This window comes from Otolemur garnettii, unplaced genomic scaffold (genome assembly GCF_000181295.1).
Source record: "Otolemur garnettii isolate 467f Iridium unplaced genomic scaffold, OtoGar3 scaffold00008, whole genome shotgun sequence".
NCBI lineage: Eukaryota > Metazoa > Chordata > Mammalia > Primates > Galagidae > Otolemur > Otolemur garnettii.
Genome location: NW_003852403.1, coordinates 16,481,873 through 16,497,419, shown reverse-complemented (window position 1 = coordinate 16,497,419; position 15,547 = coordinate 16,481,873). Strand labels below are relative to the sequence as shown.

Here is a 15,547-nt window from a genome sequence, read left to right as displayed (position 1 = left end):
GGTGGGCACCTATAGTCCCAGCTACTTGGGAGGCTGAGGCAAGAGAATTGCTTAAGCCCAAGAGTTTGAGGTTGCTGTGAGCTATGACATCACAGCACTCTACTGAGGATGACATTGTGAATCGCTGTCTCAAAAAAAAAATCCATTTTTCAATTAAAAATTTTTTAATTATAAATAATTTCAAAAACATATTTAAAAAACAATAGGCTCATGTAATGAATCCCTACATATCTGTCACCCAGCTTCAACAATTATCAATTCATAGCCAGCTTTGTTTCATCTTAACTTCTATCTTCTACATTTTTTTTTTAGAGACAGAATCTTACTTTGTTGCCCTTGGTAGAGTGCTATAGCATCACAGCTCACAGCAACTTCCAGCTCCTGGGCTTAGGAGATTCTCTTGCTTCAGCCTCCCAAATAGCTGGGACCACAGGAGCCTGCCACAGTGCCCGGCTATTTTTTGTTGCAGTTTGGCCTGGGCCGGGTTTGAACCCACCACCCTCAGTATATGGGGCCAGTGCCCTACTCACTGAGCCACAGGCACCACCCCATCTACTTCTCTTCTTCACTTCTCCTGTATTCTTTTGAAACAAATTCTAGGTAGTCTGTTATTTCAACCTTAAATATTTCCACATACATAAATATAAAGAATTTTATTTTTTTAGATACAGGGTCTTACTTTGTAACCCAGGCTGGAGTACACAATCATAACTCACTGTAGCTCAGCTTACTGAGTAGCTGGTACAAAAAGTGCTTGACATTGTGCCTGGCTAATTTTTTAAATAGAACTTGTAAAAGGACATAATAACTGGGTGGCACCTGTGGCTCAAAGGAGTAGGGCGCCGGCCCCATATGCTAGAGGTGGCGGGTTCAAACCCAGCCCTGGCCAAAAACTGCAAGAAAAAAAAAACAAAAACAAAAGCTTAATAACCATAATTAAACTCTCCCAACTAATAATTTCTTAATGTAATTCATTCTTGTGTTTAAATTTCTTCTGTTTTTTCCTAAATATAAGGTCCCTAAGGCTCATACACTGTACTGTGATGTTTCTTATCCTTTTTAATCTCCCTCCTTTGTCACTCTAGTGTTTTTTTTTTCTTGCATTTTATCTGTTAACGAAACACATTGGCCCCTAGATTCCTACAGTGAAGAATTTCTCTTTGTATCTCTGTGCATATTTATATGTGATTATTCTGTTTTTGAAATCTTCATAAAAATTCAAAATATATTGAAGACATATTTCTGTGTCAGCTGTACAGTAATTTTATGTATATTTTGGAGAGACAGGTTTTGCTTTGTGTCTAGGCTGGAGGCCCATGGCTATTCACAGACATGAACACAATGTACTATGGCCTTGAACCTCTGGGTTCAAGTGATTTTCCTGCCTCAGCCTCCTCAGTAGGTGGGACTACATGCACTCACCACTATGCCCAGCTGGCTCCTTTTTTTTTTTTTTTTGAGAGAGGGTCTCACTTTGTTGGCCTGGGCTAGAATGCAGTGGTGTTACAGTTCACTGCAATCTCTCAGGCAGTCCTCCTTCTCAGTCTCCTGAGTAGCTGGTAGCTGGGACTATACATGCAATGAGGTTATTTTAATGTCTTCCTGGCATTTAGCCACGTGGGTGGCTAACGTTCTTAGCCATTGTCCTATTTTCTGAAATTTATACATTGTTTACAATAGTTTATTCTGAACATTGGTATAGGTAATTCTTCTTGCATTGCCATATTTATCTGTTTAAGATGAGTTTTTGAAAGTGACTGCTTGGCCAAAAGGTTTGTGTTTTTTTGTTGTTGTTGTTGTTGTCGTGCTGGTGTTTTAATCACCTGAAATTGGGAGAGGTATGTGGGGGAAGGGATCAACAATTTGGGAACCAATGGGAGGTAAACAGGAAACATAGGTCCTTATATAGTTTTAAGATGGAAGAATTGGGTTTGTACATTTTTAAGACTTCATATATTGTTCAGTCCACTAGTGGTGTGTGTGTGGATGCTTGTCTCTTCCCATCCTTATCACCAGAGTCTTTTTTTTTTTTGAGCCAAAGTCTCACTCTGTTGTCTAGGTTAGAGTGCCATGGCATCATCCTAGCCCCCCAGCAACCTCCGACTTCTGGGTTTGAGCAGTCCTTCTGCCTCAGCCTCCTGAGTAGCTGGGACTACAGTTGCCTGCTACAATACCCCACTAACTTTTCCTTTTTTTTCTTTTTTTTTTTTTGAGACAGGTTCTCATTATGTAGCTCTTGGTAGAGTGCCATGGCATCACAGCTCACAGCAACCTCAAAATCAGTTGGGCTCAAGCAGTTCTCTCGTCTCAGCCTCCTGAGTAGCTGGGACTACAGGTGCCCGCCACAGCTGTGCCTGGCTATTTTTAGAGACGAGGTCTCACTCTTGGCTCAGGCTGGTCTGGATAGAACCTGTGAGCTCAGGCAATCCACCCACCTCAGCGTCCCAGAGTGCTAGGATTGCAGGTGTGAGCCACCTCACCCAGCCCATAATTTTTTCTATTTTTAGTAGAAACAGGGTTTTGCTCTTGGTCATGCTGATCTAGAACTCCTGAGCTCAAGGGATCCTCCTGTCTCAGCCTCCCAGAGTGCTAGGTTTACAGGTGTAAGCCCCTGCAAATGGCCAGAGTGTCTTTTGTTTTTTGTTTGTTTTTTGAAACAGTCTCATTGTGTCACCCTCGGTAGAGTGCCTTGGCATCACAGCTCACAGCAACCTCAAACTCCTGGGCTTAAGCACTTCTCTTGCCTCAGCCTCCCAAGTAGCTGGGACTACAGGTGCCTGTCACAATGCCCGGCTTTTTTTGTTGTTGTTGCAGTTGTCATTGTTGTTTAGTTGGCCTGGGCTGGGTTCAAACCCGCCAGCCTTGGCGTATGTGGCCAGTGCCATAACCACTGTGCTGCAGGGGCCAAGACCAGAGTGTCTTAATCTCAACTTTCCTTGGCAACTCAGGATTACAATGAAGATATAACATAAATATAGCATAGTGAGCTATTGTATATCTTGAGTTTATTTACTCCAGTACCAAATTATTTCCAATAGCTACATTTTATGGTTCTTGGCTGGTGCTGACAGGTGTTTAATCTCCATCATTAGTTCTTTTACATCTTGCTTCTGTCCCTACATTTGCTAAAAACAAGGCACTACTTACTAATGGCCCATCTACTTAGTGCAGAGAAACTAGATAATGTTATCTTAGAGATATAAACTATGAATTTACAGTCTCAAAATTATACATTCTTAAGACTTTATTCATATATTGCTGAGACTAAAACTTAGGAACTTTAGTGAATACACTTTACATATGGTTTGATTTTACATTTTTGTTCCAGACACTTTGGATTTAATGAGTAGACAGGCTTTAATGAATAAATAATGGATATGAAAAAGATGCTTCCTATACTTATGTGCTTGCTTATAGTTTCTATTTTGCGTAATATTAATCCTATAAACTCCCCTACAGGCAGAATGGCATGATTCAGACTGGATACTCTCAGTGCCAGCCAAACTACCTGAAATTGAAGAATATTATGATGGAAACACATCTTCTAATTCCAGACAGAGGAGTGGCTGGTCAAGTGGCCGGTCAGGCAGGTCGGGTCGATCAGGTGGTCGATCTGGTGGCCGGTCTGGTAGACAGAGTCGACAGGGAAGTCGCTCAGGAAGTCGACAAGATGGTAGAAGACGAAGTGGGAACAGAAATCGATCAAGAAGCGGGGGCCACAAACGGAGTTTTGATTGAGTATTGGATAGTTAATCTACCAGTGTGAGCTTGCCTCTTTCTGCCTAATCATGTACATTATCCACCAAAAATTAAGTCATCATAGTTGAGGTATGTGTATGCTATTTGCAAAGAAGTTGGTCGTATTTTTTTAAAAAGTATTTCACAAGAATGGTTGTAAACAAATCTACTTATCCAGTTATACCTTTGAATAAAAAAACCTCCTTTTATTGTCTCTTTTCACTATGTGTTAAGAATTTTCTCAATGTAATCTTTTAGAATTTCTTCTAATCTTAGTCAAATTAATCTTACTTAAGGTTACTTGCATTTTGCCAAATGTGGTGTATTTGTATTTAGGTCATTCCTTCCATAGCTTATGTGATAGATGATTAGAAATCCATTCTACATTAAAGGGCTGTATAAACTGGTGACATGGTTAGTTAGGTGTAGTATTTTAAATTCTAAACATAATTAAAAGGGTGTGCAAGCATTGCACACATTAATTTTTTCTTTTTTTTTTTTGTCACCTTTGGTAGAGTGCCATGGTGTCACAGCCTACAGCAACCTCAAACTATTGGGCTAAGCAATTCTTGCCTCAGCCTCCCAAGTAGCTGGGACTACAGGTGCCCACCACAATGTTGGCTATTTTTGTTGTTGTTGTTGTTTAGCAGGCCCGGGTCGGGTTTGAACCTGCCACCCTAGGTGCATGTGGCCAGTGTCATAACCACTGGGCTACAGGTGCCACGCCTGCACAGATTAATTTATTCAAGAAATATTTATTGAATGTCTACTATGTGTCTTTCACTATGCTAATCACCGGAGAATGTAGTTGTGAAGAAGGCATAGTCACTGCCTTCAAGGAACTTAAAGTCTGACAGACAAGCAATTAGTACATATTACCAAAGGCTAAGATAGTGGTAGATATGGAATGCTAAGGACCTTTTTGGGGTGCACCTAACCAGTTTTAGGAGTTAGGAAAGCTTTTTAGAAGTGATACCCAAGAGAGATACAAAGCAGAAGTTATCAGTTGATTAGTCATATATATGTGTAGGTGGGAAGAGGAGTTTATTTTTGAGACAGAGTCTTACTTTGTTGTCCATGGTAGAGTGTCATAGCTCACAGCAATCTCAAACTTGGGCTCAAATGACCCTCTTGCCTTAGCCTCCCGAGTAGCCTGGCTATTTTTAAAGATAGGGTCTCACTTTTGCTACGTTGGTCTTGAACTCCTGAGCTTAAGCAATCCATCTGCCTTGGTCTCCCAGAGTGCTAGGATCACAGGGATAAGCCACTGCACACAGCAGTTTAGGCAGGAAAGAGCTTATAGACAGAGACAAGAGTTACATGTGGAATCTAGAGGCAAAGATTATAACATGGTAAGCTTGAAGACTTCGTTAGTTCATTATGGTTTCATGTAATAGTAGAGGACAGGAATAAGAAGATATTAACGGCCTTATATGCAACATTATGGACTTTAAAGCTTTTCTTGAAGATAGTGGGGAGCCATTAAAGGGTTTAAAGTAAGGAGTAACATGACCAGATTTACATTTTGTAAAAATTGCTGGCTATATTGAAGAAACTGGATTGGAGAAGGGCCAGAATGGAGGCTAGGAGATCTCTTAAGGCACTATAGGAGTAATTCAAGATAGAGATGGTAGTAATCTAAACTAATGCTAGGTTACATATTCTGAAGGATGCAAACTTAGACATGTAAGAGGGTGTTACTCATGCAGAATCACACAGCTGAATAATATGTAGTGGATGAGGATTTGAACCCAAGAAGTCTAGTTGCTGAACCACCATTCTTAACCACTGTGCTAAACAGTGGCAGTGGACATTGAGAAACATGGATAGATTTCAGAGGTTTTAGGAGATAGAATTGTTAGAGGATTTAGATACATTGGATTGGAAGACGAGAGAGAAGTAGATAAACCAAATTTATATTTCTCTCACTGAGATAGGGTATTGGAGCAAGAGCAGTAAAAGTTATATGGGTGTCTGGCATAATGGCTCATGCCTGTAATCCTAGCATTTTGTAAGAGCTAAGCAGGAGGATTGCTTGAGGCCAGGAGTTCAAGATAACCTGAGTAACACACTGAGACCTTGTCTTTATAAAAAATAGAAAAATTAGCTATGCATAGTGGCATTCTCCTGTAGGCCCAGCTATTCAGGATGAGTAGACAACTGGATTATAGGTCTGAAGCTCAGGAGAGAGATTTGTTCTAGAAATACATGTTTGGGAATAATAAAAAATGATAAATTGTGATTAGGGTAGTAGATGAGTTTCAGTGGAAAGTATAGTTAAGAGAACTGAGGAAGGAAGCTAGAGACACACCAATGCATTTAATCCAGAGTAGAAACAAGAGGATCCCAATGATCCCCTCAATGAGAAGGGATGACAAGAAGAGGGCAGAAAGCCCAGGAGTATCAGCTTTCAAAGGAACCAGGAGATGAGCCTAAAATGGCTAAAAATGGCTATTGCATTTGGTAAAAAGGAAACTTTTGACATCAGCAGCCATAGAGTAATGGATTATTGAAAGTAGATGCCATTTAGCAGTGGGGTAAGTAGGAAATGGTACTATTTTAGAAATGTGGCTCTGAATAGGGAAAAATAAGTTAAGCTGGAAGTAGAAGACCAGCCATGAGATTGTGGTGATGATTTTCTGTGTGTATGTGCATGTGTGTATGGAGTATTTGAGCATTTTGATGTACTATGGGGAGAAGCCAGAAAGGAGGGAGGGCAATGGGAACATTCAGGAGAAGGAATATATGATGGAGCAGAATTGCTGTGAAGACCCAGAGGGATGAGATCAAGCAAACAAGTGGCGATTTTGGCTTTAGATAGCAAAAGCACATCTCTTAACATTTTGTTAGGAGAAAAATCAATAATCTTGCTGATATGAAGGTAAAAAGTTAGAGACTGAACTCATAGTGGCTACATTTATAACAATTGAATGATTTCCTGTTACAAGGCAGCATTCTGTTGTTGGGATAGGAAATAGTTGATTGACCTAGGATTAGGGTTTTGCTTTGTGAGTTACAGGATGACAAGGTAAAGATGCTGAGGACTTTGGCAAATATAATTAGATGTGACTATCTTCCAATGGTCAGTGGAGTCTAGACTGCCAAGGGATTAAAGTGGAGATGGAGTTGATAACGAAGATGTAGAGGGAGCCTGAAGGTCCATGAGGGCTGTCTGAATTTAAGATTTCAAGAATGGAACAACTAGGAAGAAGACAAGTGCAGGGTAGACCAGTTGAGGGCAAGGGTCATTTTAGTTGAGGTGGCCAAGAAACTGCAAGGCAGTGGGTACATGGGTGGTATTCATGGTCAAGGAAGTCTCCTAGGATTAAAATAAGCCAGAACTGAGAAGGAAGGCAGACTTAAGTCAGGTTCCAAAATATCAGTGAATGGTGGAGGTTGGTAAATTAACCTGAATGAGGAAGAGTATATAGTAACATTCCACTTCAAAGGGACAAGAGCCTTTATATAAAAGTGAAGGAGTAGGCCAGGCACGATGGCTCATGTCTGTGATCCTAGCACTTGAGGAGGCTGAGATGGATAGATTGCTTGAGCTCACCAGTTCAAGACCAGCCTGAGCAAAAGCAAGACCCCATCTCTACTAAATATAGAAAAACTGAGGCAAGAGGATCACTTGAGCCCAGATTGGCTGTTGCTGTGAGGTATGACACCATGGCACTCTACCCAGGGTGACAGCTTGAGATTCCTATCTCAAAAAAAAAAAAAAAAGTGAAGGAGTAATGGTTTGGAAATGGGTTTAAGGAAAAGCGGACACTGATGCCAACTGAGATATATAAATGTGAACATCTTCATGAGAAAACTCGAAGGGTATGTTTTTCAGAAAGACCCAGATTTCAGCTAAACCAAGGAAAAGATTCTCAGTGCTGGATTGAGGAGGGAGAAGTTTTGATTATGGAAAAGTGGTTCAGACAGCCATGACTTGGTGGGAAATCTCAGTTGGCTCTGCATTTGTGTAAGGCAGTATGCTTTGGGAGAATAAACATAAACTCCATTCCTACAACAGAATGCTAAATGTTGCCATAGAAAAATCACTTAGTTGCTCTAATTGTAGCCACTACAAGTTCAGTCTCAAACTTTTTAACCTTAATACTAGGAGATAATTATACTTTTCTCCTGACAAAATATTAAGAGATGTACTTCTATCTAAGCCTAAAATTTCCAGTTGTGTGCCTGTCCAGTCTCTGCACTAAGGAGATCAGAATCTAGTGAAACAGGCTTGGCGCCTATGGCTCAAGTGGCTAAGGCACCAGCCATATACACGTGAGCAGGTGGGTTCAAATCCTCCAGCCTGGGCCTGCCAAACGACGACGGCTGCAAACAAAAAATAGCCAGGCGTTGTGGCAGGTGCCTATAATCCCACCTACTAGGGAGGCGGAAGCAGGAGAATGGCTTGAGCCCAGGAATTGGAGGTTGCTGTGAGCTGTGATGCCATGGTACTCTACCCAGGGTGACAGCTTGAGGTTCTGTCTCAAAAATAATAATAATAATAACCTATTGAAACAAATGGACACATAAACCTAGGCCCACAGCAATGACTAAATGCAGTGATTTGTGGACTAAACAATGTCACCCAAGTCAGGAATTGAATTGGGGGTTCAGAGAAAGCTTTTTAGATCTGATGATTGAGCATTTTAAGTCAGGTAAAAGAAACATTAGGGGCAATGGGCAGCCAAGTAAAAGTACAGAAGAGCTGATAAAACAACATGGTCTGAGTATGTGGAACCATTATAAGTAGCAGTTATAGCTGGGATCATCACTGTAAGGAAAGCAATGGTGAGAGAAAGGTAAGAGTCATATCTTGGAGGCCTTATTTTGGATAGCCATTGAAAGGGTTCAGGAATGAGTGAAAAAAAATGTGTAGGTAAATTAGAATAGTAATCTCAGCTTTGGGCTGCACTCAGCCATAAGTACCTTTGCTCTTTCCTTTTAGTATGCAGCACCTTCATTCCCCTACATTTTGGGCTTCTGGCCTCCTATTTGGTATTGTGTGCTCTAGTTGGTCACTTAACAGCTGTTTGAACTTGAATTAGTTACACTGATCTTTGGTTTTTGAATGTATAAGTGAACTAGCATCTGTTTTATTCTCTTAAGCATTTTAAGTTTGAATAATGAATTCAACATTTAGGTGTGACTGTCCAGAGCTTTCTCTTACATTTTGTTTCCTATTTTTGTGGGGATAGTGCTTTACAGTAGTTTTTTAAAAACCATATTCAGGCCCAGCGCCTGTGGCTCAAGCAGCTAAGGCGCCAGCCACATACACCTAAGGTGGCGGGTTCGAATCCAGCCCAGGCTGCTAAACAACGACGGCTGCAACCAAAAAATAGCCTGGTGTTGTGGTGGGCGCCTGTGGTCCCAGCTACTTGGGAGGCTGAGGCAGGAGACTCGCTTGAGCCCAGGAGTTGGAGGCTGTGATGCCATAGCTCTCTACCCAGGAGAGCTTGAGGCTCTGTCTCAAAAAAAAACAAACAAACCATATTTCATATTTTTTTTATGAGTACACGTGCCCATTGTTGAAAAGCTAAAAAAAAGAAGTAGACGGAAGAAAATAAGAAATCCCCATAAATCACATAACTCACAGATAACTACTACTGTTTTCTTGTGTAGACTTTTGAATTCAGTGTGTATGGGCATGTATACATACTTTTAAAAGTAGAAAGTCTCTCCCTAATTTTATTAAAACATATATCATCTAGATCAGAGGAAATTGATTTGGCATAATTGATATTCAAACAGAACTTCACATTTCCTATCAAATATATATACAATTCTACTTGTTAGTGAATTTTATAGTGATGACTAGATTCAATATAATAATTTGGCCACTTGTGGTCAGAGAGCCTTTTGCATGTTTCCTTTTAGAATTTTGGGTTTGTATTTACGTGCAGGTATGTTACAAAGGAAATACAAGCTTTGAACAGTTTTCCATTTAGTGGTGTTCTGGGGGTTGCTATCTTGTTGAACATCTGTTGGTAATAAACACATCCCTGTACTGTATACAACAGTATCATGTACAGCATTACATAGTTTTGTGGTTTATCAACCAAAGTGCAGGTTCCTTGAAGCAAGTACTAGGTCTTTACTTATGTCCTCACTCCAAAGTCCTTGGTACAAAGATGTTAAACATTTTGTTGGTCAATTGGTTGACTGCATTCATTCTTGTTTTTCCCATCTTTTACGTCTAATACCAGGATAACTGAAATGTTTTCCTACCTAGGCATATAGCTAAAATTTATTTCAAAGGGTTTCCCTACACCACAGTCACGTTAATGTTCAATAAACATTTAATGACAGATTATTATGTGCCAGGCACTGTCTGAAATTTTGAAGACACAAAGATGGATAAATCAAGGATCCTGGCTCAAGGTTACCAGAGTGTAAGTTAAACCATTGTTGCATGTTTACACAAATTGTTAAAATTGAGATGTGAAACATAGAATAGTTTACATGAAACAAAATTTTTCCTTAATACTGAGATTAAAAAAAATTAATCTCATGAAATACAGAAATAAAACTTCCAACATTTTCCTTTGTCATAAAATGTAATACTTTGGCCGGGTGCAGTGGCTTATGCCTGTAAACCTAGCTCTCTAGGAAGCCAAGGCAGGTGGATTGCTTTGATTTCAGGAGTTTGAGACCAACCTGAGCAAGACTGAGACCAGGTCTCTACTAAAAATAGAAAAACTAGCTGGGTGTTATGGTGGGCACCAGAAGTCCCAGCTACTCAGGAGGCTGAAGCAAAACCACTGCTCAAGCCTAAGAGTTTGAGGTTGCTATAAGCTATGTTGCTGTAAGTGCTGTAGGCGCCACTCTACCCAGGATGACAGTAAGATTCTGTTATTTATTTATAAATAAATAAATAATAAATCTAATACTTTGAATCCTCTTTCCAAACATTTGTGACATACCTATGAGTTTTAGTGGCTTTCATTTATTGTGCTGTATGTACCAGGCAATGTCAAATCTTTTCATTCATTAGCTTATTTTCCTCAGCCAATGAAATAGATTTATTTTATTTTAAAGAGACAGGGTCTTATTCTGTCTGTTGCCTAGGCTGGAGTCCAATGGCACAATCATCAAATTTCTAGGCTGAAGGGATCCTCCATCTCATCCTCTCCAGTAGCTAGACTATAGGCTTGTACTTCTGCATCCAGATAATTTTTCAAATTTTATTTTATTTAGAGACAGGAACAACCACATTTCTGGTCTCAAACTCCTAGCCTCAAGCAGTCCTCCTACCTCAGTCTCCCAAGTAGCTGGGGTCACAGGGAAAAGCCACTATGCCTTGCACAAGGTTTTGTTATCCCCATTTCATTCAGGAGAAACTCTGGTTCAGATTAACACGTATCTGGCGCCGCAATATGTGAAAGGAAGGATCCTACAGACTCAACGTGTCTGAAATAACAGCAATAGTGGTAAAGGCAGATTTTTTTTTTTTTTTTTTTTGAGACAGCCTCAAGCTGTCGCCCTGGGTAGAGTGCCATGGCATCTCAGCTCACAGCAAACTCCTGGGCTTAAGCGATTCTCTTGCCTCAACCTCCCAAGTAGCTGGGACTACAGGCTCCTGCCACAATGCCCCACTATGTTTTTCTTTTTTTGGTTGTAGTTGTCATTGTTGTTGGGCAGGCCTGGGCTGGATTCGAACCCGCCAGCTCAGGTGTATGTGGCTGGCACCTTAGCTGCTTGAGCTACAGGCGCAGAGCCAAAGGCATATTTTCAAAACCAGACATGATTCTAATCTATTTTTAATCTATTAATACTATGATAAATTGTCTAATTCTTTGGATCACTAGTTCTTCAGGAAAAGCTTAGCAATATTGTCACTTATTCAATGGACCTTTAACTGCTTGAAGTAGTATGTTGTCCAAATTATGGATGAGTAAGAACCCCTGTGAATTTCTAATTAGGATCTACTTGATTTGGGTGCCTCTCCTCTATGCCTTAAAAACAACCAACACCAGTCTACACAGCTTCTTGAGGACAAGGCTTGTCTGCTAGCGAATCCTAGCCACGTTTCTCACACTTGACACAGTGAACGCTAAGATGTCTAGTGAATGCACACATGCATGAACTGACAGACCCGACAGAAATCTGGTTCTTCTTTAGGCTCGTGAGTTTGGCGGTTACCTTTTGGAGTCGACGTTTCCACAAGGTAAGAACACGTATCCGGCGCGGCAGTACGTGAAAGGAAGGATCCTACAGACTCAAGCAATTTATAAAACACGGACGAGGGCCACTTAAAAGCAAATAGAAGCTTTCATTTATCAGGCTGGATCTAGAGAGAATCTTGCTAGTGTTTGAGAATATCAAGCTAACCTTCGTGGTTTCTTCTAGCTCTGTCCTTTTGTAGGTGCTTTTTAGCGTCCAAGGGCCGTAAGGGCTCAGTTCACTAAAGCCAACCGCAGTCGGCAGCCTGATTTTGAATTCACCAAGTGGCGCTCAACCAGCCTCGGGCTTCCTGCTTCCGCCGGAAATGCGTTGCTACAGGAAGTGACGGGAGGTGGGTGGACTTGCGGGGCGGCGCTGTCTTTTCCTCTCCACGCGGTTGGGACGAAGGGTCGGCTTGGGTAGCAGGTGCTGAATAATGCCGGGAAGACTCCTTGGCGACGCCGATTTGGAATCAGACGCAACCGTGAAAAAAGTGGAGATGCTGCGAAAGCAAGCTCAGAAGGTGATACTAAAAGACCTGGGCAGGGCCTGGCCAGGGTCGGGGCGCTGAGAAGAACGGGATCCTGGGGGATGGAAAAAGTGCCCAGGCTGGGGACATGTGGCGTGCGGCGACACGCAGCATGTGCGGGGAGCCCAGGCGTGGGTCTCGGCGAGCGACTCCCAGGAGTGGTGCTCACCCCGGGCCGGGGGGCGCTCTGCCGGCCCGACCGAGCGAAGGCCGCCGCGCGCCGACCCCTTCTACTCGGCTTTCACTCAGCCACGAGTCCGGGGAGCTCGGCCGAGAGGTTCGATAGGACTAGGGAGAGGGCCCGTTTCCCACTTGGTCCCTGGCAACTGGGCGCCCAGCACCCTGTGTGCTTAGACTCCACGCAGTTGAATCAGATTTAACTCTCAGCGTGAGGATGTGCGAAAGGAAGTATAAATCAAAGTAGGGACTGAAGTTTTAGAGTAGCGAGAACTTAACCCCATCTGCCCACGTGGGCGGCGTGTGCAGTGATGCAGTGATGTCCTTTTTCCCTTTAGTAAGGGAAGTATAGTTTATATCTGGTAAACTGCTCTTGGACGATGACGTGATTCAATTCCTTTTTTTTTTTTTTTTTTTGTAGAGACAGAGTCTCATTTTGTCGACCTCGGTAGAGTGCTGTGGCGTCACTGCTCACAGCAACTTCCAGCTCTTGGGCTTAGGCGATTCTCTTGCCTCAACCTCCAGAGTAACTGGAACTACAAGCGCCCGTCAGAATCCCCGGCTATTTTTTTGTTGCTGTTTGGCCGGGGCTGATTTAGAACCCGTCACCCTTAGTATATGGGGCTGGCGCCCTACTCACTGAGCCACAGGCGCCGCCCCCTTTCCATATTCTTGTAACTTGTACATTTATTTTGTTTTACTGTAAATTTGGAATCTTTTTTTTTTTGTATGTGGGATGATAGATTGTGAATTTTTATAGCTTTTAGTTTCATACGGTATCTTTATGTATGCCCATTTGCTCATGTGAGATAGTTAAGGCATAGACATTATGAATTCCTATTTAATTGGAATTTTAGCAGAGAGAGAGAAATCTGTTTAACATCATTTGCCTGTCGACATAAATGGCTTTATTACTCTAGCAGAATTAAATTTGGACTTGGTCACTTTCTGTAGTATTTTGTATAGGGAATATTTGAGTATCTAATGAGCTACTCCAAGTCCCTTAGGAAAATCTTAAGTTTTATAGTTTGTCTGGTTTTATAGTTGTCAACTAGCATGAATTCAGTAGTTTCCAAGAGGCACTTGTGATTTTTTTCAAACTAATGAAACTGTTGATATATACTTATCTGTATAGCTAAGAAATGGTACTAAAAAACATATTTTTTGATTTTACTTCATCACATAGTTGCAAGTAGAAATATTGAAATGCCCAAACATAATGTTCTTCGTAATTGACAGTGAACTTGAAATAGTCTAGAATTGATGAATTGCACAAATATATAAATGCCTTGTTTAGGGGTTGTAGTCTCTTTATTAATTTTTTTAGAAAGAGAGAAGAGAGAAACCAAAATCGAGTAAGACCGAAGAGGCAGCAGAAGAGGAAGAAACTATTTCCCCCAAAGCTAAACAAGTTAAAAAGAAAGCAAGTACTTCTGAAGTTGACATAAATTCTCCTAAATCCAAAAAGGCAAAAAAGAAAGAGGAGCAGTCTCAAGATGACATTGTTTCTCCTAAAACCAAAAGTGTGAAAAAGAAAAAGGAACCCTTGGAGAAGAAAGTTGTTTCTCCTAAAATAAAAAATGTAAGAAGTGAGGAGCCTTCTGAAGTAGATGATGCTCCTAAGCCCAAGCGGATGAAGAAAGAAAAGGAAGTAAATGGAGAAATAGTAGCGAAGACCCCTGAACTGAAGAATGGATTCTCTCATTCTGAACCTGACTCTAACTCAGTTGAAGCTGCAAGTGAAGAAAGTAACAGCGAGATAGAGCAGGTAAAGTTGCACTTTAATGTTGAATGTATCTTTCATTGTTGTTTCTGATAATGTGCTACACATAACTATTTAAAAGTAGGAGAAAATTTGATGTTTACTACCTTATGGGTAGGGGTGCGGGGATGCCTTGAAAATGCATGGTATCGGAATGCCTTCTCTATAAATATGCAGATTTATTTAAGGATGGTCCTGGTCTGCTTATTTGCAAGTCAGACGTCAACAGGAGAGAACTGTGTAAATAGAGCCTACTTTCCCTCTGAGGGGTTTAACCAAATAAATCATGATTAAGTGGAACTACTGAAAAGATATTTGGGCTTGGCACCTGTAGCTCAGCGGCTAGGGTGCCAGCCACATACACCAGAGCTGGCAGATTCAAATCCAGCCTAGGCCTTACAAACGATAATGACAACTGCAACCAAAACAAAATAGCCAGGCATTGTGGTGGCGCCTGTGGTCCCAGCTACTTGGGAGGCTGAGGCAAGAGAATCGCTTAAGCCCAAGATCTTGAGGTTGCTATGGGCTGTGATGATGCTACAGCACTCTGCCCAGGGCGACAGCATGAGACTCTGTCTCAAAAAAAAAAAAAAAAAGGGTGTTTGATTGCGTATGTATTTTTGTTTAAGCCATTAACTGAGTTGAAATGATGACTAAATTTTCTGTTTGCCATGGTTCATGATCGACGTTTATAATATTTTTCCTGATCATAAAAATTACATTATTTTGACAATTTAGAAAATGTAGAAATTTACCAAAGAGACAAAAGTCTCTAAAATTTAATTCATTTATTCAGTAAATATTTAGCATTTTTCAGGTACGGAGGTAATTTGTGTCAAATCTTGATGTTTTCTTACAGTACTTTTGATGTATACATCTATTTTTTAATCAGATTAAGATTGTGCTCTTTGTAGTCTTATATCCTGACTTTTCTATTTTTATATAAGCATTTTTCCCATTTTAAAATATATGTTCAATGGTTGCGTAATTTATCATATACATGTTTAGAAATTTATGTAATTATTCCTTTTCCTGAGCATTCAGATTTTTTACTATCAAATAATGCCAGAGTGACCACTACTTCGTAAACATTTGTTCCTTATTTATTATGGATGAGTGTATACAAGAGGTGCTATGGGCTTGGCACCTGTGGCTCAAGTAGCTAAGGCGCCAGCCAC

The 15,547-nt window shown here is 40.9% G+C and overlaps 2 protein-coding genes across 4 annotated transcripts in view; both read left to right on the top strand.

Moving 5' to 3' along the window:
- Nucleotides 1-3,960, top strand: part of DDX50 (DExD-box helicase 50) — a 49,802-nt gene extending 45,842 nt beyond the window's left edge. For all 3 annotated transcript variants that reach the window (XM_023509590.1, XM_012801436.2, XM_023509591.1), the window contains one exon: nucleotides 3,460-3,960. In XM_023509590.1, coding sequence (XP_023365358.1) covers nucleotides 3,460-3,738 — 279 coding nt within the window. In that variant the 3' untranslated portion in view covers nucleotides 3,739-3,960. The remainder of the gene's footprint in view (nucleotides 1-3,459) is intronic.
- An 8,313-nt stretch (nucleotides 3,961-12,273) lies between these two features.
- DDX21 (DExD-box helicase 21) overlaps nucleotides 12,274-15,547 on the top strand; it is a 27,595-nt gene continuing 24,321 nt past the window's right edge. The window contains exons 1-3 of the mRNA XM_003783760.3: nucleotides 12,274-12,424; nucleotides 13,935-14,393; nucleotides 15,317-15,340. Coding sequence (XP_003783808.1) covers nucleotides 12,338-12,424; nucleotides 13,935-14,393; nucleotides 15,317-15,340 — 570 coding nt within the window. The 5' untranslated portion in view covers nucleotides 12,274-12,337. The remainder of the gene's footprint in view (nucleotides 12,425-13,934; nucleotides 14,394-15,316; nucleotides 15,341-15,547) is intronic.